This window comes from Daphnia magna, linkage group LG10 (genome assembly GCF_020631705.1).
Source record: "Daphnia magna isolate NIES linkage group LG10, ASM2063170v1.1, whole genome shotgun sequence".
Lineage (NCBI taxonomy): Eukaryota > Metazoa > Arthropoda > Branchiopoda > Diplostraca > Daphniidae > Daphnia > Daphnia magna.
Window position 1 is genome coordinate 9,538,326 of NC_059191.1, and position 25,882 is coordinate 9,564,207.

The window sequence follows — 25,882 nt, forward strand, 5'->3', positions numbered from 1 at the left end:
TCCTTATCCGATGACTTTATCAAGTGCAATTCATAATTGCGTTCCACCGCGATATCGTTTCTTTTTTTAGAATTTTCGTCCTTGAGCAAACGCATCAAGGACTTGCCTGTGAGAATCGCATTGATGCCTCAAGCCAGCACGACCAAAATAGAAATGCCATTCAATTGAACGTATACCGTAGTCTGATCAAATCTGATTCAATCAAACTGTTGATATTTTTAAGAGAATTCTAGGCACCGACTACAATAACTGCCTGAGGTGTTTTTGCATTTGTTTCTTTCAAAGAAATAATCTAGTATACGCCCTCTCTTAACTCATTTTCATTTTCTTACCCTGCCCTATTCACGTAAAAGCAGAAAAGGCCAAAACGCTTCAGTTGTGTCGTAGCTTTTCTCCTGCAACGATCACCTCTGAGCTTTGACCTTCATTTCTTATTGGTTTAATATTCACAGACGTTGCTTTATTATAGTGAAATTAAGTTGAACACAGGCCAGTTAAGTGAAGGATAAGAACCTTGTTGTGCTATTCCGGTGGTATAGGGCCAGCTCCGAGTTGGGGCTGGCCGTGTATCGACCTCTGCTGCATTAAGGAAGACTTTTCCAGAGAAGATGTCACGTCTGGCCAGTTCGAAAGGCATCCATCTGGTCCCGATAGGCACCCAGCTATACCTTGTGGCCAACATGATCTGAAATAGTGAAATATCCCATTGGAAATGAGCGGACATTTTCTCTGGAGGCAACCGGGCCTCGAGAGACGGGCTCGTTCTGAACACATTTCAAAGAAAATGGCAACAGGTCAAGTTGACTTTCCCTTGTTTGCACAGGACTGACTATTTGTAAGCCATCCTGCAATTCCTGCATGGCCTTTCTACAAAGACTAGTGGTCCATTTTTGCTGCTTTTATTGTCCGTTGATTTTAAAAGACAAAAAGGCCGTTGTTGTTGTATTGACATTACAAGAAATGTGGGTTGAATACACGGTTTTACTGGCACTGGCAAAGTTGACAGGTGAGAAGGTAAAATAAAAACGACCTCAACGACGACGTTCAGAATCAAAATTTCCAGGGAAGGAAACCACAAACGCCGCCCTCGGCAGCCGATCGTCCTTGCGTTGACGGAATCGTTTTCAACCAACAGCGGCCGTGATGATGACCGAAGGCGTTGCATCCACTCGTGTCGATGCACAATCGGCCGCATTTTTCCCCTTCGATCATCTCATTTCCGATGTCACCACCGGGAAAATCGCAATCGGGAAGCCAAGCGACATCGCCGTCGCCGATGTGCCATTTGGCTCGATCGTTTTCGCCATGAACCTGAGGGGATCCGAATTTCCATGCAGCGAGATCAAGACGAGGAATCGATGGCGAATCACAGTCCACGATCGGGTTGCTAAACGTGTTCAGTTGAGTTTAAAATACATTGCTATTGCTATTGCTACTGCTATTGCTACTGCTATTGCTACTGAATAATGAATAATGAATTGTGAATATTTACAGGTTAGAGACGGATTTGAAGAGCGATGGTTGAATAGTTTTGACGTGGCTGTTGTCGCAGACGAGACGGGCTAGACTCGTTTTTCGGATTTCCTTTAATTGCTCTAAACAACAATTGGCAATGTGGCACGAATTGAATTTTAAAAAGGAAATAAAACAAATTTACCTGCAGTGAATGAACCGGATTGTCCACCGAGATCGTAAAAATAGCGGTCGCCCCGTTTGAGTTTTAAAAACTGATCGGCTATGAGACACTGGAAAGTTGGACCAACCAGAGCATCTGCAACCGGATGCTCGGATATGCCTGCCATAAACAGGTCGATGTCGTCGACGGACTCGTACAGCGATTTGAATTGGTCTACAATCTGGTGAATCATTTTGATTTGAATAATTGACTAAATTGATTTTGCTGATTTCAGGTTGGCGTCAATTCTCACCTGACGAGAAATGTGATCGTGAAGATCGTCGAAACTGTGTGCCTTTTTAAGGCCGCACAGGACGCGATAAGCATTGTATCCAGGTATACCTAAATAGAATAACACAAAATGCTACTGAATTCCAATTCCAACAGAGTTTTTCTTGGAGAAAGATAAAGCAATACCGTGATCGCGGCCTCGTTGAATGTTAATAGACACCAAATCTAAACCGAAACCTTTGCCTTCCTCTTCGAACAAGTGATTCGTTAACTGAATACAATTCAAGAGAATATAGTGTCACAGTTTCATAAGAGATCTAAATGATAGAAGAAGAGTGACGGACAAACCTCTTCGGTAACGATGTTGTCCACCTGCTGGTCGGGTTGAGTGGCCAAACCGATTAGAAATTTATCCAAATTGCCAGGCGTGTACACGGTTTGCGATTTGAAAAAGTGTTGGCTCAAACGAATCGAATCTGCACGTTTCCTCTCACGATTAAACAAACTAAAGTGAATAAATCATTCAACAACCATAAGCTAATGGAATGATTAATTGGAATCAAGTCAGTAATAATTACAGATGGATTCCTTGGACGAGCGAATGACCGAACCGGAAAGCTGCACCGGCAAATTCGTTCACGATGGATGGATTGACTTTGGCATCGTAATCCCGGCTGAATCCATTGTGAAGTGGGAGGAGACCGAGCTGTTGCATTTTACTCTTGCCGATCACGATGGGCAGCCATTCGTTGTAAGTGATGTGCTGCATTTGAGCGATTAGAATACGTCGAGCTTCCTGGTAGAGTTGCTCGTCATTCAAGTGCATGTTCTGGCCGGACAAGACCATCACGATTCGGTTGTGCTCGCGCAACAGAACAGTGTGGGAGACTGCCAAATTCGGCGTGACGTTCGATCTTGGGTCACCTGCGTTGAAGCATTTGACGTGTTTGGGTCGGTCGACGCCTGACACTGCTTTGGATAACGTGCAAGGATCTTTGACGCTGTTATCGGGCGGTAGCAAGTCCATCTGGTGATGACCAGCTGGCAATTTCCATTTGTGAGTCACGTCGAGTCGGCCTTTATCGGTTGTCGATCGCAATTGTTTGGCGTGTTTCTCATCGGAGCCGTACACTTGCGATGCGTCCAAGAAATGAGTGTTGTCATTCATCTGCGTGAAAAACGTTGGTTAATGGAAGAATGTTGTGTAATATAATGAGTGGATGAAACGGACCTGTTCGGCGTAGCCCAATCTGCAGTCGGACCTGCGTGCGGGAGCTGAACGCACAAACGACATGCAACGTCGACCAAACTTGGAGAAAAACGGATCGTTTTGGGGAATTTTGATTGGATTGCATTCAGGATGGACCAAGTCTTCGTCAATGAATTGTCCGTTTGGCGTACAACACTCGATATCCGTCAAGTTGTCTTGTTTATTTTTTCAATTGAATATTATATAGATTAGGTATTTTATACGACAATGAAACATTTGAATGCAATAACGTACCCATTTTAGATTGGACATTTTGCGTGATGTCGTGATCGATAAACTGACCAAATTGTGTGACCCAATAAGTATTTGACGAATGGACGTGATCGTTGTTATCGCGGATGATGGACGTGGACACAAGACGAGCACTGGAAATGGCGAGAATCAGGTGGGCTGTATACTGCTATTTTAAATAATCGTTAAAATTTTACCTTGGTAGTTCGTTATTACTTTTGGCTCGTCGTGGTTCTCGCACACCTGTTTCATAGAGAACGTGATTAACATATACATGGAAATGATGCGATAGATTAAAAGTTACACACCATCGGCGTAAAGTGGTAAGAGGATGCGTTGGAATTGGGTGCGAGACTTGCCCCAAGTCGAATGCTGGATGTTATTGCACGAACCATCTAATGTTCGAAAAGGAGAATGCCTTGTTGCATCACTGCAAACAGGCCCAGCTGGACAATGGATCTTGAATCGACTCAACGCAGAAGCCACTTGATTCGGTTCAAGTCTTACCCTAATGGGGGAATGACAGTTTAACTCATAGACGAATATGTAGTACTAAATACGATTCAATCAACTAAAAATTGATCCTAATTCTAAACAAAGGAAAGAGTTTTGGTGTCAAATGACACCAACAAAATTATTGCTCACCTCTTGACAAGCTCTTGGGCTGTGTAAACGTCAACCAGTGATTCAAGATTGATTTTCTGCGTCTCGTGTGTCGTGTGGAAGAAGAGTGAATGCGCCGCAGAAGCAGAGCCCGGCATTACCACGATATTATTATCGATGAGTTCTTTCTCTGTTGTGCCCAGTGACTGAAACAGGACATGACTGGCCTGTTGCGCAGCACCCAGTTGAGATTGAAGGTTGGACTCCAACTGTAAATCGTGATTCGTCCCGTAACTGGGCTGTTCGAAATATTGGCCATTGTGTCCTGGTTTATTGACGTCAAATTGAATAAAATTCATTCCTTTCGAATCATAAAAGAATAATTAAAATGTACTGTTTTGTAGAAGACCAGGACAACAGCCCCCAGGGGTTTTCCCGTCAGATAAGATGCAGGATGTTCCGGGTGTGGTCAGAAGCAAATCGTACCAGACAGCACATTCAACAAGTGGTCTGCATGTCGACTCCAAACCGCCAACATTTGGGCAAGAGCTTTTTCTCCAGGGCACGAAACCACACATGCCACCGTTAGTCGCTGTTCGTTGCGTGGATGGTGGTGCCTTTTTGATGAAACAAATCCCGTGGATGAAACGAAAATGGCTGCATTCGGGATTGGCCAGGCAGAGACTGCCACATTGTTCTCCAGTACCGGCTTGTTGTCCAATGTCGTTGCCGAAAAAGTCGCAATTCAGAAGCCATTTGAGACCACCTTTGTCAGTGTTCCAATGGTCTCTCCCTGGACGAAAAGTTTGTCTTAATAAAGTGAAGAAGATGACAATATTTTTACAAATTATACCTGGCTGAAATTTCCAGGGGACAAAGCCACACATAGCATTGCGGTCGGGCTGGAGGGAAATGTGAGGCGTTGATAAAGGTGCAGCTTTCAAAAAACATTGCCCGCTCGCATGAGTAAAGTGAGTACACTGGGGATTGGCTATGCAAATCGTGCCACACTGCTCCCCTGGACTTTCGATTTTCTCAATGTCGAAGCCGGGAAAATCACAATCCATACGCCATTTGACATCCCCACCGCCATCGCTCCAACCGCTATTGCCATTGGCAGATGAAAGCGAGTTCAGGAGCATCAAAATGACGCAGATTACAGATACAGAGGGAGTCATCTGAATGTGGTCAATAATGAACTAATGGCGTTCGTTTTGTTGTTCTTGTTGTTCTTACAAATGGACGAGTTAAAAGATCTGATAGAAATTGTCACGGGCCTTACCGTAGTTTTGATAGTGAAGTTGTTACCAAGCCAGTTGCTAGTTCACCTTTGATTGTCCTCAATGCGGAAGACTCGCGAAATGGCAATTTTTTACAAAGTTAGCATGGGTGGAGCCTGCACGGAAAAGAACCCTTGGGGTCTTTTAACGGAAGCTAAGATTTTAAGTTATGAAAAAAACCCAAAGGTCACCGGGATTCAGGAGAATGAAATAAAAAATAGTCGACGTGTCGAGCAATGTGACTGTTGGCACTTTGGGGAACGAACGAAAACTGAAGGAAACTTGAGGCTGTCACGTTATGAGTTATTTCGACCGGATTATAAAAAATATTCGTCATAACATAACCCCTAACTGAAGGCGGTAATTCATTTATCTCGGTGGCCAACCCACTTCCATTGATGTAGATGGCATTGTTTTTAATTAGATTACAAATCTTTCTAGAATATATTTGGACCTGAAAATTTGTCTAACCTAAGAGTTTTGTAAGTTGTAAGTTTCTACAACCGAAGCTCTGCCAAGGTAGCTGCGGTTTCATCCGTTCCGAGATGTAGACCGGATTTTCGGAAAACCACGGGCATAGAAATATCCTAGTTTCAGACCGAGATAACTAACCATTTCGAGGTTATTTTATTTGTAAATGTTCGACAGCAGTTAGATGGTTTCCACGACTCTGGTTAAAACCAGCTAAATTCCTGATAAAACGAGTATTTCGTCATTAAATTCGGCAACTTTGTAAAGAAAGAGCAGACGAAGTACGGATTTATTTTGGTAAAACTGACTTACTGCGTTCCAATCCGAAATATCTATCAAATTCTTATTTGACAATTCCTTTTCTTTTCACAATTTCCCGTTCATTCGAGCCTATGTGGACTTACTCCTTCATTAGCAAAGAATCGGCGGAAAGTTGGACTGAGCATATAACCAGTCGTGAAAGTTTACTATTCTTACAAAATGGTAGGACTGACAATGCGTGAAAGTTATATAACGAAGCGGGAATCATTAAAAAAAAAATCTAATATTCTTTTCTGAACAGGCCGAAACAAATCAAAGCAGTGAAGAACTGCTAGAAAATTTTCGGCGACAATGGGAAACGGAGATTTCTGTTGCTAGGAGTATGCAGTTGCATGTTACATAATTGCAAATGTGGGTTACACGGTGCATTAACACTATTTTGGATTTACAGGTCAACAGGCTGAAACACATCACAATCAAGGAAAATCCACATCAGTACCAGTTGATAATCAGGAAGGGGAATCTGGAACAGACAAGGGCGATAAAGTTGCAGGAAATGTGGAGGAGGTAAATGACATGCTCTTGTTTTTAGTCAGTTGTAATTTTACTATGTGTAATAACTTTCTGCAGGCAGCTAGCATGTACTTGCGTGGAGTAAAATATGAAAAATCTGGAGACGTGGTGGAAGCCATTAGATTTTACAAGCGAGCCATGCAGTTGGTCCCAGATATTGAAGAAAGAATTTATACATATCAAGAAAGCAAAGGTAAGTAAATTAATTAGTTTTAAAACATTTATACAGCCAACAAATTACATTTTTGTGCTGGATATTCCAGAAAGTAATAAATCCATTCCTTCTGACCAGAGGAGCCGCAGAAATTCAATTTTGGACGTTCCCTTTGCCAATGACAATAATAACGCCGACGTTGTTGACGACGAACTTCCAGTTGAGTTACTTGAGAAATTCAAGAGGCTAACGTTACAGGATGGAAGAGTTTGCGCCCCGCTGGAGGAGCCAAAGGTTGTCCTAATCCTACATGCTAACAATATTCTTCGCATTTTCTTTACAAATTAAAAATGTATTGCAGACCACTCACATATCAGACTTACCACGCGAAATCATTGCCTACCTGCTGAAATGGGTATTCATTTCAACTGCAATGAATTTTGATCATTCTTGACTGCAATTTTTTTAACAGGTCGTTTCGTCTGAGCTTGATCTTCGCTCATTGGAACAAGTTTCATTGGTAAGTATTGGCTATTCATTGAAGAAGACTCTACTCTAAGCTTATCCCTGCGTACAGGTTTGTCGGGGGCTCTACGTCTGCACTCGAGACAGCGAGATATGGAAACTGGCATGTCTTAGGTAGTACATGCAATCATTTCGTCTCGGTCAGTGTGAACTAATTATTTTCCTGTTGCTTGTTTCAGCGTCTGGAAAAACGAATGCAATCCAGCAACGTTTGGCTTCAGTGGATACAGGGATATGTTTATCCATCGTCCTCGTCTCCAGTTCAGTGGCTGTTACATCAGTAAAACATCATATGTAAGGCAGGGAGAGAATAGTTTTCAAGATACGAATTACCAGGTAAAAGTCCATATGATGTGTTTCTTTACAAATATCTCATTTCATGATTTCTTTGGGGACTCTTAAAAAACGTAGCCCTGGCATTTGGTTAACTATTTTCGCTATTTGCGCTTCTATCCGGACCGTACAGCCGTCATGTCTACGACGGCTGATGTGCCCAGTTTAGTCGTTGCGAAGCGTTTAAAAAGAAAAGATCCGTCCTGTTTCCGCGGATTTTACACACTCCACGGCAATATTGTATCATGCATCTTTAAGCGTAAGCGGGTTCCCGAACGAGCCGAACGCATTGAGAATATCAGGCACAGAAGAAGAAATGAGGAGGCCAACAATAATGGCAGCACAATTGCTGAGCAAATTTTCGAATTAGTAAGTTGATCGAAGTGAAGATAGTCACCGTTTTTAAGCATTAGAACACCCGTGTTTCATTCAAATCATTGTTGTTTCCGTAGGAATTGGAAATCAAGACGGTCAAGAAAAAACTTCATTGGGCACTCCACTGGAAACGTTACGCAATCCAAACTGTTTACCAAGATAAAGATCCAACGACTGCTGATTTTGATATTACCGCCTCTCGTTTCCCGCCTCTGATCTTCAGTCGTGTAAGATCGTACAATGCCCTCAGCGAAAAACCTCTTTAAATACGAACACAAGTTCTTTCCACTCAATTGCAAATACTTTTGACAATTGCCTGTGCCTGTGAAAAGTTCTTTTTAATTTGATTTGTTTTACTATAGAATAAGAAATTAATGTGTTACCACGGGAAAATGAAAGAACTTGTTAACTTTATCTCTGAACGTTTTCCGCTGTTCATTCAAAGAGGAAGAAATTCTGGTCTACGTTTGCTGGGATTAGTTTGATCGCGAATGTTGAACCTTGTAGCATGGGATGGTACGTCGTGGAAACTAGTTAGCCTTTCCCGAAAAGGAAACAGTAATCAATCCACGAATTTAAGTTTGATTCTATAACGTTTCATGCCGTCGATAGGACGGGATACCTTGGTGGCTCTCACCGTTTCCGCCATCATTTCCACGACATACCGTCCCGTGTTCCAAGTACACGCTATAGCCAACTTGTGTTTTTCGTTTGCACCTCATACCTCGAACCAGACCTACGTTGTTATGCGCACTTTTAATCGACCATAGTAGGAGAAAAAGGAAAAAAATTAATCATATAGACAAAAAGCAAACAAAAAGTTAGGTACCAAAATGTACGACAGGTAACCGGATGCAATTATCCCTGTAGAAGTCATGTTCGAGATGAACGGCTTTGTGTTCGTGAATGTCCATTTCGCCTGTTTAATGTTTATGTTGAGTTGTTTTACTTCATCAAGTCCCCAGCTTGTCATCAATATAAAAAATCAGGTGAGTTCTTTGGTCAACAAGTAACTCTAGAAATTTGGAAAGTTCCATGTGCAAATGACTCCTGATTTCATAATGTTTCTTAAGTATCCCAGCTAATGTATTCTGTGTTTGAAAAAGGGCGGAGATGTTCTGCAGGAAGTCTTAGCTTCAAATGTTAGTGAAGATGTTGTGGAACTAGAATACCAAAGAGCAGATGGAACTATAGTCACACAGCTACTAGATTTTCGGAGGGAGGTGCAAATCTACCGCCTCCTGATTCTAGCTGAGGAGGAACAGGTGTGTTTTTTAACAGGTCTATCAAATGGAATAATCATTTAAGGTCCTTTTATGATTTTATTGCTAAACCAGCTATTCATGAAGGGTTTACAGCCCCCGTATTACCAGGCTGTTTGTTTTGCATCCAAATTATCTAAACAGGACTTTATTGCTGCAGATGCAATTGCCAAACTTCGGCAGGTAAAACTCCCTGAGCTGTGCTTTGATTTTGTTGTGAAAGTACCCACCAACTAATTAATTTTCTTTGGAATTCATAGAAAAACCCACACACAGTAAGGTACCCAGAGGAGGATAATGGTCATGAAAATGCCACATTTGAATACAGTTTGGATATCTCAAGGTATTCATAACACTTAATCCAAGGGATAAATTTACTAAATGGGAGTTTCCCCCTTTGTAACTAATGGTATCTAGGTCTAAGGTTATATCTAACCATATTCAACCTTTATGTGTAGAAGCAAAAACAATCTATGTTCAGGTAAGAAAGTACAGTATAAACCGAGCATATAGTTTTCTTAAACTTGTGTTTGCTGTTATTTTTTTGTAAATAGGAGGCAGATTTGAAAGTATGGGCTGCTATTGGTAATCCCAATGAAGCTATCATGGTTCTCGACGCTGCACAGCACATGGTACGGCCAGCCAGCCGATGCAAAGATGTTTCTATTACAAACACAAACTCGAGCTCAATGTCTTGCCAATGCCGTTTGAATTTTTGTGTCCCATGGTAATAAGTTTTTCTAAATCTTCTACCAACTTGACTTAATGTGCAACATTATAGGTACCCATGTGGTCTAAAATTCTGTCGCGGACACGATCAGCAAACCGGAAAGGCTCTTAGCTATCGATGTGGCATCAAGACATGTAAAAAGTGCCTCAATTACGCGTTTCCTGTGAAGAATTTACAATTCTGCCCGTGGGACGATTATTAAAACTAGCGCCAAATCGTTTTTATACGAGAAAATTCAAGTATTGAACAAAGTGCCTCGTGAAGCTTTAATTATTTTAAAGATAGAATCAGGTGACAGCCAATTGCGCGTGTTCCAGTCTTCCAGCACTGTGTCGTGGATGCACATCGGTCCTTGACGGGTATATCTTTCTGTCAACCTTATAATTTACTGATTAATCCTGCTTCGTTGCTTTCGTATGTACCACTTATAATTTAAAAGGCAATTTTACAAAAATAATAATAATAAAATTCAATTCAACTCATTGTGTATAATATTAGCAAATTGATACGAAATGGATCTAAATGGAATGGCGAGCAAAATTTCTTTTCACCGAAACAGAACATTCCCTTACAGGTATTTCTTTTTTAATTTTATGTTTTTCTTTTAATGAATCCAATTTCCCCAAGAAACAACAGCAAAATACAGGCGTGTACAAGCTGTTACACGTAGAAGGGAGAGGGGTTGGCATTTTTAAAATAGTGAAGGAAAATCAACCTTTTTCAGCTAAATAAAAATAAAAAAAAATTTTCAGACCTAGATAAGACGCGACACTATTTAGATTTTTTTCTTATTCTCTCATGGGTGCAAGAATAGATACGCATGGGATAACAATCGATCAATGCGACTCGAGAGAAGTGAAAAAAGAAAGAAAATTGGTAATTTTTTGTTTTCAACTTTAGACTTTGGTTGAGAGGCCAAGAAACGGGAAACAAGGAGGAGGAGGTTGCGAATATTTGCTTTTTTTTTTTGTTATATTTTTTTGTTTTATGTTGGTTGTCTTGATTTCTTTTTCCCTATTCCATTAACAACATCCCGATTTCGATTGTTCCACCGGTCTAGAGGAAGAGTTTATGTTGATTCCGCCAACACCATCAGAAGGGGCAGATGGAGGACCCATTCGATTCTTGATCTCAGCCGCCATGGTCATGAATGCTTGTTCGACATTCGTTGCGTTCTTAGCCGATGTCTCTAGGAAAGGTATGCCTAATTGTTCTGCGTATTCCTAAAGCAAAATCAATGGACGTCATTTTTCTGGTGAAATCTAAACCGACTCGACTAAAGGTTATTTACTTTGGCTGCGGCGTAATCGACGACCTTTTTAGTGCTCAAGTCACACTTGTTACCAACCAAAAGTTTGTTGACGTTTTCACACGCATAGCGATCAATTTCCTGGAGCCACTGCTTTACGTTGTTAAATGACTCTTGATCCGTGCAATCATAGACGACAATGATACCATGAGCACCTCGGTAATAACTGGAAGTTATTGTTCTGAATCTTTCTTGACCAGCAGTGTCCCACTATTTAGAAGCAAAAATGACATTTTGTTTAGATTACCAGCAAGTTTCTGCCGAAATAATGGTAACTATATCTTTTACTTACAATTTGTAATTTAATAGTCTTTCCGTCCAAATCTATTGTCCGAATTTTCTGCACAAGACGAATAAGATTAAGTCATCACTCAGTACAAAACAATAGTTATGCAACTTACGAAATCCACACCAATGGTACTGATGTAGCTCTCGGAGTAAGTGTCATCCTGCAGAAAGATAAACATTATTTGAAAGCATAAAATGCCAATTTCTTTCAAAGATTTACAGCAAATCGGAGCAAAAGGCATGATTTTCCAACTCCAGAATCACCAATCAGGAGAAGTTTGAAAAGATAATCACTGAAAAAAGAAAACAAAAATAATTTAGTTAAAGAACAGATGACACCCAGATAGTGTAAGCCATTGTTGAGATGGGAGATAGTAGACAATTCCTACTAGCTACATCAGCCTTGCAAATGGGTGGAGTGCACAAAATCTTAAAATTATTTCTCTAAAAATTCACAAATAACCAAGTGCAAAGAAGTTTGTAAGATGGCTGGTATTAACATGGGATTAGCAGTTGAGAACAGCAAAAAAAAAGCTATACGTCATCAAATGGAATCGTTCGAACGTCGATCTTAAAGACGAAAAGGTTTGTCACTTTGAAGAAATACTTACTACTCGGGATTCATTTTGAATGTGTACTGGTTCACTTAGTAAGGTTGATTTAAAGGAAATTTGCGCGGAGATAAAGAGATGAAGGAAAGACTGAATTAACAACGGACAGCGACCCTTTACTCTACGTGAACGGGCAACTTTACGGTACGCCTCCCTGTGTTAAAATTGCCTAACCAAGTCAACGCAAACCGCATCGATACAGAGTACTATCGATACACCACACATAAATCGATTTGTTATGACTTATGAAATTTGTCCCCGGGCATGACTGGCGTGCCGATCAAAGGCCTTTTCACGGAAAATCATGATTAATTTTTTTCCCGACGCCAGTCTTCACGTGACCAGGAAAAGGGGTTCATCACATTGAGCTACCGAAAAGACAGCACTGGTCTTGGTTTAAGGAATCATAACATTCAAACCGTGTGCTATTTTTTTTATTTATTTATTTGGCTTTCTGCAATAAGGGTTCATATGAGTAAACTTATTTTTTAGTATTAAGGCATAGGTAACTATGTTTACACATTTATTGAGAACTGTGGGGGTAAAACGAATTTTGAGAAGCGAACAGATATATGAACTTCCGTAAAGGGCACGCACAATGTACACATTACAACGTCACACGCAGCTTTTAACCGAGCATGGCTTCATCGCTAGAGCTTCGCTGTGGAAGTCCATCTGTTAACAAACGCCTCCTAAGAAGAAGAAAAATGAACAGAGCAAACTGTAACAATATTGTCATGTCTCTAAACTCTATCCCATTTCCTTACCGCTCTTTGGCCATGCTAACTCGTATATTTTCACGCTGGTGATACCGACATAATTTGAGAACTGCACACACAGCTAATCCTACCCAGCATGCCCAAGAAGCCCAAGCTCCAAACTACCATAAAAAAGAAGAGATAAACCAAGTGAATTCAAACGTAAGACCTAAATTTAAGTTGAAACCTGAGCAGTTCCCAGCAACAAGTAAAAGCCAGAGGTGTTGATATTATCCACTTGGTCAATGTTTTCGTCTTCTGCATAACTACACCTTTCATGTGAGACATTGTTGTAATTATCTGACAAATGACTTTAGGAATAACTTGTGCTTACTCCTCAAAACGTTGGGTAATATCTCCACACCAAGTACCAAATCCAAGAGTGATAATCATGGCAGAAGCTAAAGAAAGGAAACAAAGGAAGGCACTGCCAACAGCATCCACAAATGCAGACAGGAAAGAGCTGATGTTTATTTAAAATGAAAAAAAAAAAAAAAAATTAGTTTGGATTGCAATCTATATGTTTGTTCATAAAGACAAACCTGTCAAGTCCTCTATAGAGAAAATGACCAAGCCTGTGAATTTGGAAACAGCAAGCTGTAAGCAAAACCACTCCAGATAGAATAACAAAGATGCAGTAGGCACTTGGTGCCCATGTAATCACAAATTGGCCTATTGTTTTTTATTATTTGTTTTTCAAAAGAAATGAGTAAAAAATTATTAATTCCAGAGGTAAGCCATATAAATAAATACACAATGCCAACCATCAGTTTCCCTCCATGTTCCTCTGGAAAAGAGCAAACAATGTCCTCTGAAAAAGAAAACATTTCTTAATGAGTGTTCCTTTGAGAAAGGGTAAAAGAAATCAGAAAGTACTTAAAGTCTTTTTGATGAATAATGACAGGAACAGATATACATAAAGCTAAAACTAAAGCTAGGATATAAACCGTAATTTGAATGACCAGTAAAACGTTCATTTTAGCTACGGAACGTGATTCAGACCAAAACTGGGAGGAAATCAAAACGATATGTAACAGCTTCCATAATTCGGTGAGGGTAAACAAGGAAGCAGGGTTAAGCAAGCTCTTAAAAGTTACATACGTATGTAATTGCGATTGACAGTTAGGGAAAACGGCGTTGCATTTGACAAAACAAAAACATTGAAAATAAGTTATTTTAATTGACACAAATAAAATATTCAGTCTAATTCAAAAATTTTTTTCAATATGTACACATATAATATAGGATAATTCATTATTTTTAAAAATATGCTCATCCAGAATAGAGAAAAACAGCATGGCAATGCTGTCGCAGAAAGAAGCGTCTGTGTGTGTGAGGTGGAAGGCGTGAGATTTGCTACATCGAGTTTTCCTCTTTAGAAAAAGAAACGAAAAAACCGGGAACTGGATGAAAACGGTGATTAATGAAGTTGTTGTTCGCGTGGTGGGTGAAAAAAAGTTAATAGACTCAGCGTTTCTCTTATAAACTCGATACAAAAATGGAAACGAATCAAGTTGAAGAGGATACTAACAACACCGATGTCGGTGAACATGTACAGGAGACAGATGAAACGATGCAAATGGAAGAGGGACAAGTACACACGACAACCGTATTAGATGAACAGAGTCTACAACAACTAATGGATAGTGGAACTGTCAGTGAAGACAGGTATTGCTTTAAATAACATGTGAGAAATTTTCTCTTCAATAATGTTTACTTTTATGATCACAGCATTATTGCTATAGTTCAAAATGAACATGGAGAACCTCAAACGGTATTTTGGGTATTTTTTCTTTCTGGCTATAGTAATTTAATTGTACTGTTATAGGTGGTACTGAGTCGGCAAGATGCTGAAGCATTAGGGATTCAATTGGATCCTGTTGACCAGCCAGTAGAAGATGAGCAGGCACAAGCCATTGCAGCAGAAGCAGAGATGGAAGGAATGGCTGAACAAATGGATCAGGAATCTGAAATGCAGCCTTCTGAAGATATGACAGAATTCAACTCTGAAAATCCAGAGCAGTCAGAATTCATCTCTGAAAATCCAGAACAGTCAGAATTCATCTCTGAAAATCCAGAACAGTCAGAATTCAACTCTGAACATCCAGAGCAGTCAGAGTTCAACTCTGAACATCCAGAGCAGTCAGAGTTCAACTCTGAACAACAAGAGCAATCAGAATTTAACTCTGAACATCCAGAGCAGTCAGAGTTCAACTCTGAACATCCAGAGCAATCAGAATTCAACCCTGAACATCCAGAGCAATCAGAATTCAACCCTGAACATCCAGAGCAATCAGAATTCAACTCTGAACATCCAGAGCAATCAGAATTCAACTCTGAACATCCAGAGCAATCAGAGTTTCAACAAGAATTGCAAGCTGGAATTCAGTCAGACCTTCAGTCCCAACTTCATGCAGAATTTCAATCAGAACTTCAGTCAGAGCTACAAAGTGAACTACAAGATGAGCTTCAGGAGGACTTGCAACATGACCTTCCTGGGTCCACTAGAGAATCAGAAATCCCACCAAAAATGTCACCAGAAATTCCATCAGAGCTTCAACCCACAAGTCAAGAATCTTGTCCAAATAAGGAAGGCGGAACGGAACCACAGATAATTGAGGTTCCTGAAGCCATAATAGTACCTGACGTTCTCTCTGCGGAAATACAAAAACAGGAGGCGGACGAAAATGAGAAGAAAGTGAAAGAAGATGAGGAAATGCAAACCACAACTGTCTCGCTGGATGCTGTTTCTCAACGGCTCGGTGAAGATGGTGGCGAAGGTGATAGTTCGGCTAATGATGTTCTATCCAATATCATTCATTCGTTATTCAATCCGAATGAGCCAAATCAATCGAACGTTTCGATTGTGCCAAGAATGGTGGGCGGTAAACGCAAATTATGCCTTAGACTGCCTGCCAGTACGGCCAGCGCACTCCTGGCACAGACAGGTAGCCCGCTGGCTCATTCGTTTACCGAGGGTGGTATCCCCAAGAAAATAAAGATTGTCATCCCGCCACATTCGTTCTCTAGCAGCACCGGCAGCTTTGTCTCTAGCCTTACCAATTCGGCATCGATGATGCAGCAAGAGACCAGGGTGGTGAAAACGCCTGTGGTGCAGCAGTCAGCCATCAACAATTCTGGCGGGAAAACCACAGGACCAGCACGGCTAGATCCAGATACGTTACCCAACAGCAGTTCGTTTTCTTTAATGTCATCTCCTGTCAAAAGCTCGTCAAAGCCCTTCCTGGCCTCCCTGTTCAGTTCGACATCCACTACAACTCCGAGCGCCTCATTGACAGTGACACCAGTCGCGAATCCGCCAAAGAAACCCCTAGGCACCACAGAGAATCCCATTCAACTGGTGCAGGAAGGCAATAGTTTCCGCAGTTTGCAGCCATTGACTCCCGATCAATTGAAGCACATCGCTTCAGTGTTGAAGCAAAACCGGCAGGCAATCCTGTCGGGAACGGGAGAAGGTAAAAGTGGAAACAGTTCCTTTGCCAGTAGTGCGGAAGGAGACGGTGGCAAGCGACGGGTCGTCTACGATGCAAAATCCAATACGCGGATCGTCTACCGAGTCGTCACTCCGAGCGAGTTGAAGAAAACTCCTTCAGTGACGGGTGCCACCATTACAACGCATAGCCCAGTCACTCCGGTTTCCCTGAAATCAACAAGTTCCACCACTCCAACGTCTACCACGCCTCCAGTTGTCAGAGGACGAGGTAGAGGCAGAGGACGACCACCTGGACGTGCAACAGCCTTTGCTCAAAAACGTAAAGTGGTCAGCACAGAGGAGTCTGATTCAGATGACCTGCAAGAAGAGGATCCCATTAGTACCAACATTGACATGTCCAAAGTAATTGAAAGAGCCTGATGGTGTACGATCTTATGTCTTAAAGATGAGTATCATTTTTTATTGTTCAAATTTTTAGGAGGAACGAGAAGGCAAAAAGAAACTATTGCCTCGAACCCGATCCGGTCGAGTTTCCAAACCACCCCGTCATATGGTCAAGGACTACAAGAGACTCCATCATTTAGACTTTGCCCAGCCGGATCTGGATGACTCTGACGGTGGCTATTCGGATTATCGAATCGACCATTCTTCGCCCAACGTGAATGTGGGGAATGAGGATAGCAATGCCGAATCATCCGAAGATTCCAAAGGTCCCATCAAGTCCGTTATACCGACCTCGCCGTTTCACTGCACAATTTGCAAACGAGAATATACTACCCCGCATAGGTATGAGCGTCGCAGTAGTCAATTTTTGCCTAATTTTTTTTTTTTTTTTTTACCTTTAATGGTTTAATTATTTTAAAGGTTATCGAGGCATTTTGAACAGTTCCCCGACCACAGTAGTAGTGTGGTGACCCGGCGCAATTCTACAGTTCCAGTGCCAGCCATTGAAAAGAAAAACGGGCAGCATGACAAAGAAGACATGGAAGCGGAAGAGGAATCTGATTCCACCGAAACGGAAAAAGTTGTCAAACGGGCGGTCAGGACAACGACGACAGCAAGCACAATCAGAGGCAGTGGGCGAGGTGGTTGGAGGGGAGGACGTGGTCGAGGCAGAGGTAGAGGTCGAGGGCGAGGAGTTGGCCGGCCTCCTTTAGTACACTCGCCAGCTCTTCTTTCCGAAAAGAGAAAAATTCGCCTTGCTGAGGTAATGACTCTTAAAAGAATTGTGGTTGTATAGAGAACAATTCTTTAAAATGTATCATTTCATGTTTAGGCTTTGGAATTGTGCACAGACGAAGAAGTGGTGGATGTTGCTGGTCCCCGCCTATCAGCTGCAATGTCCAGTTGGGAATATTTGCTTTTGAGGGTGCAACAGGAAGATGAGGGCAACAGCAGCGCGCCTCTCATTCCACGCATCCTTAACGAAGTGACGTCCCTTTTTGACCGTGTGTCAACCATGACTACTCGGCACCTGCATCCACATAGTAACGGTGATGCTGACGAAGAAGAACACGAGCCTTATCAGCTGACAAATCCAGAGACGGCCCGGCTGCTTGGCCTACAATGCGGCACTTATTTTATCAGCAAAGACGAACGCAAATTATTAGAGGAAGATGCCGTTGATTCGGCTCAATTATGCCAGGCAACTTCATCATCGGTTGGAGTTTCAATCCCTCCTGCCATCAGCGTAACTACGGAAACCTCCTCACCGGAGCCGCAACTCCCAGTTCCGGTTGTCGTCCATGAAACGGATGATGTTTCCCAGCAACAAGACGATGCTCAGATGAAAGCGGATTCGGCAGCCGCTGCTGCATCCAAATTGTGGGAAGAGCTGGAAGAAGCGGATCACTTGCCTCCAACTGCTGGGAGTGAATCCGGAATTGGTGGAGGACCGGACGGTGACCATGTTGATGACGATGTGGTTGACAGTGAATTAATGCAAGTGGACGAGATTGTCAATCAAGTGGTCGAAGGCCAAACAGGTGGCTCTCAAGCACCTTCTCCCCTCTGAATGTCCAATACCAATGACGATACAACTATCCCTAAATCCCATACCGACAGTGAAAGTCAGTAATAAAAGGACGTCGAAAAAGTTAAAACACAGAAGAGAAGACAACAAAAAAGTGCTCTCGCCATATTTTTCCCTCGTCGTTTTGGTGTCTATACGTAGCCAAAAGACGGAACAACCTGGCAAGTTCAGTTACGTTTTGTTCAATTTATAATTAGGTTTCCTTTCTATTCATTTTTTTTTTTTTTCAGTCTTTAATTTCTTCTTTTCCGCCTTTCAGATTCTTTTCTCTTTTTTCTCAGTACAGTTCCAACTACTTGCTGTTTACATCATGGTCTTGTTTGTTTTTCCCTATTTCCCCAATATTCAAAACATACACGCATCCTACGTGGCATTTGACAGTGAGCTGAATTCCCTTTACCCAAGTCCCATGAATACAAACAAAGTCGCAACGGTTTGTTGGAAGTTTACATCGTATCATTTCATTTTTTGTGATCTGGTTTTTGCACAACTGTTGGCTTAGTGTTAAGACTTGCTCTTTACGATAAATACGGAATTCTACATTATTTTTTTATTCTTGTGTAGCTTAAGGTACCAGTAAACTGTATTTGCTGTAGAAGAGCCAATAGTAGGCCTGCAGGTTCGACATGTGACCAAAACTACCAATAGAAATAGGACTTACAGCTAAAAAAGCAAGTCGACCACTCACGAAGAGCCTAGGACGCGACAAAAGGTTTTAAGACATAGCTCATCCGGCTAATCTATCGCCAAATCGAGACTAAAAAGCTTTATTCCTGTAGTCAATAATCCATAATCATTTTGTAAACTTGGATTGCAGTTCTAGAGTCTATAACTCACTGTGGCAAAGCACCTATGTTATATTATTTCACAAACTAACATACGAAAAGAAGGAATTATTTGGCTATATCCTATATGGCTATATTCGCCACGTGGTAACTAAAAGACTTATAGAATTTGGGTCGTTGTCTTCTTTGCATGATCTAAACGATTTCTGTCGTCGTTCTGACAAACTCTTGCTAATTTATTATTTTTATTTTTCTACACACAATAAAAGGAGAGACGTGTCATGTAATCCAAAGACCACCAAGCAAAAATCAAAATTTCTAAACTAGAACCTGGAAATGTTGCAACTGTATGTTATTTTTTATTTGAAACCAAGGTTCTGCTTAAGTGCTTTGCTGCATCTTTTTTATTTCTTTTCATCTAATTTAACAGGTTTTGGCAACACTATCCTGTTACTTGGATGTTTTCCAGACATGTTTCCAGGTAATCTCAAGTTCGACATTGGGTAAAAGTTCAATTATTGTCTACCCTAATTTGAAGCATTAGTGAAAATTTGTCATTTGTTATTGGGTACTGCAGATAGTTGATTCACCTGAAATAATATCTGGAATGGACTCATCTAAGTGATTCAAGTCTATTCGTGAATGTAAGAATAGTGTGTTAATGCTAATCTTGGAAGAAGGAACACAGCTATTGGTTTTCATGGATCAACAAGTGAGTGTGGTTTCACACTCGATGTAAACCAAGCATCACTGCCATTAATTATGTAAGTTACTTAACATTACTCTCACCACTGCTGACGTAACAACATTTGTTCACAGTAATGGAAGTGAAAAGAAAACTTAAAAAAAAAAAAACACTAAAAGCAACTCAAACTATTTAGGCTTAACTACTTAAATTGTATTCAGATGGCGCTACGTTAGTGTTCTGTATAGTATTAATCATGAAGTATACATACAGTATACTTCATGGTATAGCGTGCTGCTGTCCCTCACCGATGACATGCTATCAAGTCGGCTGCTCCGCTGCTGTTCAACAGTTTTCTATGACCGCGGCGCGTCAATGTTCAAATATAATCCTAAAATAGGCATGAGAAAGTATAGCTTGAAACCATCAGAGATCATTGTACAGGCTCATTCTTACTGTAGTACAAAAAAGTAAAACTGAAAGAGCACGTACGGAGGAGTTCAAACTTAAAAACTCGATGGTAGTTTAAAGTCCAGGCTCTCTACTTTGCATTGTCCATGAGACAGTTTAAAAACCAGCGCGTTTTGCTGAAGGTAACGGTACCATTTCCTCTTCCCCTCCAAAATAGACAAACAATACCGTTTCGCAATTCTTACGAAAATGGGTACTGTACACACGCAGAATCAATTGGTCATTGTTCTTGGGAGTACCATTTAAGATGCGCGAGCGAAAAGGGTTCTATTTATGTGCGATATTGTTACACGAATCCTGAGCTTGTACTTGGGGCAGTTATATAAATTGTTGAAATATAACTCAACATTAGTGCTAAGGGTTTCATGATTTTATCAACATTACTGCTAAGGGTTTCATTATTTTAATGTGATTCTCTCACCCCAGATGGCGAATATGGTTAAAAAGCTCCACTCATTAAAGACCGTGTAGGCACCCTGTTTGACGTCATCATTTCTTGCCTACCCTTCTTTTCTTTGTTCAAAGAACCATTAAGGTCAAGTCCTCAATCAATGCATATTTGTCGTCATCGTGTCGCCAGGTGGATGAGGTGCGTGTATCGCTACTCCGCAGTAATTTCTTTTCCCCTCCCCTTCCCTGTTATTATCCCCGAGACACCCTATTCTCCGTCTAAATGGCTGTTGACGCCGCCCAAGCCAAATTAGGTAATACATTGGATTCTCATTCACAAGATCTCAACTGTCGAACTGTGTAAAATTAAATTTTCTTACAAAGGATGGCGGATTTTCATCGACATGGCGCGTTCTGAAGGTCTTCCTTACTTTGAACAAATCCAAGTTAATGAAAATTGCCCGTCTCAGCTTGAAGTCTGGCCGCCATTCCAACGGGCTTACGATATTGCCGTCAACACCGACCCTCGACATTCTTACAAAACCCATCTGATGAGGCTGATTGTGCGCCATGATCTCAAATTCATTTTTGAAGTTCTCGGTCAAATGCAACACGTTGCTTCTTTCTTCTCAGACAATAGGATTGACGAAAGTCAGATGCGATCAGAGCTCGGTAAACTCAAGACTGCCACTGTTTGCCAAGGACGTTATCCGGTCGAGATGTACGAAGGCATTAATGTGGCTGAAATCACGAGGCAAGGAATGGTTCATGGAAATTATTTCACCATTGCCGATTATCTTTGTTCGTTAGATTGCAAACTGTTAGTTGATGGTGGTCAACCTGGCGAAACTAGATGTTCGTCTTGTTTGCAGTCGCCTAAATATTAATTTCTGCGAGTTGAATAACGGATCATACTATCGACAGGAAGTCGACATCTAATCATCGGCTAATCGTCTGATGCAAAATTTACCTTCCCATGCAAATTCGTTGTGAATGTTACTGTGTCGATCTGTCAATGCCTGCGATGGAGTTGGAGGATCATAAATGGTAAAAAAAAATAAACAATGTATACCCATTGCTTTTATTACTTTTCTTTCCCTTTTGCGTTTTTCGGACAATTAATAGAGATGAAAGGCGTTAAATCGTTATCTGGGTCTGGTTGGGTTGTGGCATAATTATGTAAATCTAATTGAGGGCGAGTCTTAGATCTTCTATAACTGTACATTTATGGTCCTAAGACCCTATGACTGTCTGAGGCGTTGAGTTTGAGGGTTGTACGACTTCTACGCTCCACCACTTGCATCTTTTACTCTTGCTCTTGTCCTATTCGCATGTTCGCCCCCATTAGCATGGTGTCAAAATGGCAATGCCACTTCATAAATGCAACAAATTTATTTATCAACTGACAATTCAAATTGATTCTAGACCGTTTCGAAAATCGACATTATCTGAAGCTCTCCCACACCAAGATGCCGTCAGCCATGACACTAGCGCTAACTAGGATGGGGCTAAACGCTAAAGAGCTAGCCTAAGACATCTTGCCGCCAGATGGCTAGACCTCAATGAGTCACTGCTCCTAAACTTCTTTAATTCGTCGTAAACTGTTTCGACGCATGGTCGTTTTCTTATTTCCCCATTCATTTTTGCTTTGGCTTTGCTAAAATATAGAATTCATGTATAATCCCTCTATCTAAAAACATTCGATCCCTTTACGATTTGTGCCTGGAATGTATCACGACCATAATTGGGAAGAGTAAGCCTAACTGAATGGTAAACGATCCTTTCCTTCAACTACGTAATTGCTAACTTAGACCACTTTGTATGGAACGTTATGTAATAGTCACATTTACTAAATATTTAGTCTACAACTACAGCACTCTTGGAAGACATCATCAATTGTCTTGCATGATATGTAGAACCACAGCCAAAATCAATTGCAGATTTCCATGATGTTTTCAGGAGCAGTCATTGAAGAACTTGGGGTAGCCGGAGGGAAAATGTCATAAATTATCTGCTTACTTCCCATGTACATACATTGTGGCTTGGAAATTACTCTGATTGGTACTAGAAGTTCTTGCCTTGTTTGGAAAATTTTTACACCTTGTACATCTCAAACAGCTTTATTAATGATAATTTCCTGCAATGGCTTCGAGTGTGTTGTAAGTACTTAAGGTATGTCCCTGTTTATCTATATATTTTTTAATTGAATTTCTATCATTAAACAATGTTTGGTTTTAGGTTTCAGATGTTTCAAGGTTAAGCCTTTAAAATCTGCTGCGACAGATACAGGTATTGAATGGTTTTGCTGTGGGTGTAGTAAAGAGGGAATTAAATGTGGAGGGGAATGCATGTCTATCCAAAACACAGTAGTTACAGATACAGGAGTTCAAATATGCCTGATCCATTGGCCTTCCTTACAGGTTCTTAACCACAAATCAAGTTTACAAGCTTTGGGGAAAGCAACTCCAAAACTAATAGAGGGCGGTTTGTCCGCCTTTCCGGTCTATTCGTTGTCTCGCCTCTTTATCAGTATCTCAAAGTTTGATGCAGTTGGTCTAAACGATTTACGTAGCCTCAAACTAGCACTGTCACTGTGCCAATCTCTTATTCATTTTTTTTTTTTCTCCAGGAAAAAAAAGGTTACACCAGTAAATTGTGGATGAGAAGAAATTTGAAGTAGTGCTACTCTAAGAGGCCTAAAATTGGCAACAAATGCTCCGTAAGATGTCAGTGATAAGTTGCGGCATTCACGTACATTTACACTTGAAATTGAATAGCAGTTTCTTAAGCAATCATTTAGTTTGGGTTTGCCATGATTGAAATTGAATCGACAGTACGGAAAAGCTGCAAGAAAAGTGCCCCCGGAATTCTTTCCATGGACCACTGCAAAGGGATACCGAGTAGTTTAGGCTATGGAACTCGATTTAGCAAAACTAAATTAATGAAGAATTTGCCACTTGCTCTGCTTGAAGAAGAACCACATATCAAACGAGTTCATAGTCTCGAAGAGTAAGCATTTCATCATATGGAATCAGGAAAACTTGTCAAAGCAACATTCGTTCTCTTGTGATCTAAAAAAAAAAAATTGTGTAGCTGAAGCAGTGTTACACCCTAACTTACCTATATGCAGCATAGGATTAGATTCCCGATGGAGTGAACCGTAGCCGTCAAGTAGCAGATGTTACGACTGATGCATGGTAGCGTTCCTTTTCTCTCTCAGGTTGAAAGAAAAGCCGTACAAACTAAGTCATCAAATGGTAAGCATTCATTGACGTTTCGTAAACAAAGAGTCAGTAATTCATTAAGTCACAGAGGATTCCCAATATCTGTTATAACCTCTTGCGTCATCTGTTGCACATTTTGTTTTTTAATGCGTAGTTCCGTACTTTATATCCAGAACGCCAAAACGATCGACGACGTGCGGTACTGGTCATAAAGGTAAGTTATCTTGAAGAATTTTAAAGAAAAAAATTGAACCCTGCAGCTTTTGAATTACACCCGATAATACCACCAGGTTATTTTAACAAATGTCGGTTGAACTTCAGTTTGCCAATGGTAACACTTGACGCTAAATATTTCATTCTTAACTGTTTTCAGGCTAATGCTGTTCATTAAAATCAATGGCGTGAACACTCGACAACCCAGTTATTATGTAACTTAGTCCTGTGTCTTGTTATTGAAATCCGCACGACCATCCCTAAAATCTTGGATATTTCTACTCGTCTGAGAATTACAATAGCAAAAATACTTGTTGATCACGTCACGTTCTGTTTTTATGGTAAATATTTTAAGTTACTCGTATGTTTACCAGCCTTTCCGTGTTTTATTGAGTAATTGACTCAAATGAATAGAACACTTTAATCTTTTGAATATTTCCATTGCAATTCTAATGACCGAACAACCACAACCAATTACTTGTTCTACGCATTAAATGCCTTTTTTGTTTCTTTTGCAGTTCTTTGTAGGATTTCTTTTCGGGAAACGTTTGAAGGACAAAGAACTGTTAACGAGGTTGACTTCAAGACGAACAGAGGTTTGCTAATCAAGTTTTGTTTAAGAATACCGTCTTCGATATTGAGTTTTTATCTCAACTTTTTATTGTCCCAACATTTAATTTAGGTAATTACGTTCTACCGGGATGGTTTCTATGCTGCTTATCTTTCTAGTACGAAATTTACCGGGCTATAATCCTGTCAGAATCTATCGTATCTGGTATAACAGGTAGATCAAACTGTGTATTGGGTTTATTGGTGCAAGAACTGCTAAAATTGCAACGACGGGAAGCAATTCTTTATTTGGGTCGGCTTTGTGGTGTAGTTTAATCGATAGAGAACCTGAGCGTGCCCATTTAATCCTTTTCTTAATGATTGTGGTTAGAATTATAGGTTTTCTCTTTGCCTGGTCATTTGAAAAGATTGAAGTTTGAAGGTATCGGCTCGATGGTCTAGGGGTATGATTCTCGCTTTGGGTGCGAGAGGTCCCGGGTTCAAATCCCGGTCGAGCCCACTTCGCATTTATTTTTCCATTTTGTTGTTGATGTTATTGCATTGTACATGATGCTCCCCTGACTACCATTGTTGGTTTTTCTTGCACGTTCCGAGTGTGTTATGTTTAGCTGAATTCATTCCATTTTTTGTGCAACAAGCTAACCGTCTCGTCAGTTAGGCATTCCACTCTTCTTTAAAGCAATGTATATCAAACGTGGGTTAGCTATGGCGTGGTGTGGTAAAATTGTAAAATGGAACTCAGATATTTTGAAAATGTCATATTGTAAAGTACGTGTCGGCTTGATGGTCTAGGGGTATGATTCTCGCTTCGGGTGCGAGAGGTCCCGGGTTCAAATCCCGGTCAAGCCCTGTAGAACTTTTTTAAAATTTAAACCCGTGACTGTATCATAACTTTTTCCACAACAAAGCATTATGGGTTCTCGACAAACAGAAAGTTTCCGTAGGTCCTTACAATTGCTAAACCCTTTCAGTTAATCCAAAAGTTGTTGACGTAGAAGTTCTAAATGTTTTTTAGTTCATGTACTAAAATAGACAACTCTCCTTTCAACGTTACCGTAAGAAAACCACTCAGCAAAATCTAATGTTCTTTCTCAGGTCAATGGTTTTAGTAAGATTTG

General features: G+C 40.7%; 6 protein-coding genes, 3 long non-coding RNA genes and 2 other non-coding genes across 14 annotated transcripts; 6 read left to right on the forward strand and 5 right to left on the reverse strand.

Annotated features, from left to right (window-relative positions):
• Positions 1-929: 929 nt before the first annotated feature.
• LOC116931711 (peroxidase) lies at positions 930-5,578 on the reverse strand. Of its 2 annotated transcripts, none has more exons than XM_045180236.1 (15): positions 5,293-5,578; positions 4,864-5,209; positions 4,405-4,803; positions 4,053-4,335; positions 3,716-3,915; positions 3,605-3,650; positions 3,411-3,541; positions 3,138-3,331; positions 2,485-3,074; positions 2,255-2,411; positions 2,093-2,177; positions 1,929-2,017; positions 1,658-1,856; positions 1,493-1,595; positions 930-1,387 (listed from the first exon to the last, which is right to left on the reverse strand). In XM_045180236.1, exons 2-15 carry the CDS (start codon positions 5,186-5,188, stop codon positions 1,051-1,053), a joined length of 3,138 nt encoding a protein of 1,045 aa, XP_045036171.1. In that variant the 5' UTR covers positions 5,189-5,209; positions 5,293-5,578; the 3' UTR covers positions 930-1,050. The 2 variants fall into 2 exon arrangements, with proteins under 2 accessions (XP_045036171.1, XP_032795230.2); XM_032939339.2 differs by having other exon boundaries at positions 4,864-5,188; positions 5,293-5,577.
• A 451-nt stretch (positions 5,579-6,029) lies between these two features.
• Positions 6,030-8,396, forward strand: LOC116931713 (F-box only protein 9). 2 transcript variants are annotated; one of them, XM_032939342.2, is made up of 11 exons: positions 6,030-6,244; positions 6,324-6,402; positions 6,474-6,589; positions 6,653-6,788; positions 6,859-7,043; positions 7,111-7,164; positions 7,222-7,269; positions 7,327-7,388; positions 7,454-7,610; positions 7,686-7,976; positions 8,060-8,396. In XM_032939342.2, the coding sequence occupies exons 1-11, from the start codon at positions 6,242-6,244 to the stop codon at positions 8,246-8,248; spliced, it is 1,320 nt and encodes a 439-aa protein (XP_032795233.2). In that variant the 5' UTR covers positions 6,030-6,241; the 3' UTR covers positions 8,249-8,396. The 2 variants fall into 2 exon arrangements, with proteins under 2 accessions (XP_032795233.2, XP_045036172.1); XM_045180237.1 differs by lacking the exons at positions 6,030-6,244; positions 6,324-6,402 and having other exon boundaries at positions 6,888-7,043.
• Positions 8,397-8,644: 248 nt separating this feature from the next.
• LOC116931714 (out at first protein) lies at positions 8,645-10,456 on the forward strand. The gene is made up of 7 exons (XM_032939343.2): positions 8,645-8,971; positions 9,089-9,247; positions 9,320-9,427; positions 9,505-9,587; positions 9,662-9,725; positions 9,799-9,971; positions 10,026-10,456. Exons 1-7 carry the CDS (start codon positions 8,858-8,860, stop codon positions 10,174-10,176), a joined length of 852 nt encoding a protein of 283 aa, XP_032795234.2. The 5' UTR covers positions 8,645-8,857; the 3' UTR covers positions 10,177-10,456.
• Positions 10,457-10,745: 289 nt separating this feature from the next.
• LOC116931716 (ras-related protein Rab-1A) lies at positions 10,746-12,350 on the reverse strand. Its single transcript, XM_032939344.2, has 6 exons — positions 12,183-12,350; positions 11,792-11,864; positions 11,685-11,732; positions 11,576-11,623; positions 11,266-11,493; positions 10,746-11,197 (listed from the first exon to the last, which is right to left on the reverse strand). Exons 1-6 carry the CDS (start codon positions 12,194-12,196, stop codon positions 10,997-10,999), a joined length of 612 nt encoding a protein of 203 aa, XP_032795235.1. The 5' UTR covers positions 12,197-12,350; the 3' UTR covers positions 10,746-10,996.
• A 258-nt stretch (positions 12,351-12,608) lies between these two features.
• LOC116931717 (transmembrane protein 179) lies at positions 12,609-14,056 on the reverse strand. Its single transcript, XM_032939345.2, has 7 exons — positions 13,817-14,056; positions 13,705-13,751; positions 13,483-13,612; positions 13,275-13,403; positions 13,128-13,212; positions 12,950-13,062; positions 12,609-12,874 (listed from the first exon to the last, which is right to left on the reverse strand). The coding sequence occupies exons 1-7, from the start codon at positions 13,915-13,917 to the stop codon at positions 12,811-12,813; spliced, it is 669 nt and encodes a 222-aa protein (XP_032795236.1). The 5' UTR covers positions 13,918-14,056; the 3' UTR covers positions 12,609-12,810.
• Positions 14,057-14,251: 195 nt separating this feature from the next.
• Positions 14,252-18,862, forward strand: LOC116934754. 2 transcript variants are annotated; one of them, XM_045180235.1, is made up of 7 exons: positions 14,252-14,608; positions 14,672-14,714; positions 14,769-15,252; positions 15,283-16,796; positions 16,873-17,180; positions 17,259-17,601; positions 17,671-18,862. In XM_045180235.1, exons 1-7 carry the CDS (start codon positions 14,439-14,441, stop codon positions 18,406-18,408), a joined length of 3,600 nt encoding a protein of 1,199 aa, XP_045036170.1. In that variant the 5' UTR covers positions 14,252-14,438; the 3' UTR covers positions 18,409-18,862. The 2 variants fall into 2 exon arrangements, with proteins under 2 accessions (XP_045036170.1, XP_045036169.1); XM_045180234.1 differs by having other exon boundaries at positions 14,769-16,796.
• LOC123477040 lies at positions 18,640-19,941 on the reverse strand. Its single transcript, XR_006652220.1, has 2 exons — positions 19,802-19,941; positions 18,640-19,738 (listed from the first exon to the last, which is right to left on the reverse strand). It is a non-coding gene; the product is annotated as an uncharacterized LOC123477040 (long non-coding RNA).
• Positions 19,942-20,087: 146 nt separating this feature from the next.
• Positions 20,088-20,524, reverse strand: LOC123477041. Its single transcript, XR_006652222.1, has 2 exons — positions 20,389-20,524; positions 20,088-20,287 (listed from the first exon to the last, which is right to left on the reverse strand). It is a non-coding gene; the product is annotated as an uncharacterized LOC123477041 (long non-coding RNA).
• A 3,677-nt stretch (positions 20,525-24,201) lies between these two features.
• Positions 24,202-25,540, forward strand: LOC116931719. The gene is made up of 3 exons (XR_006652219.1): positions 24,202-24,535; positions 24,713-24,790; positions 24,877-25,540. It is a non-coding gene; the product is annotated as an uncharacterized LOC116931719 (long non-coding RNA).
• On the forward strand, positions 25,191-25,262 carry Trnap-ugg. The gene has a single exon. It is a non-coding gene; the product is annotated as a tRNA-Pro (tRNA).
• A 1-nt stretch (position 25,541) lies between the features above and the next one.
• On the forward strand, positions 25,542-25,613 carry Trnap-cgg. Its single transcript has one exon. It is a non-coding gene; the product is annotated as a tRNA-Pro (tRNA).
• The last annotated feature ends 269 nt before the right edge of the window (positions 25,614-25,882 follow it).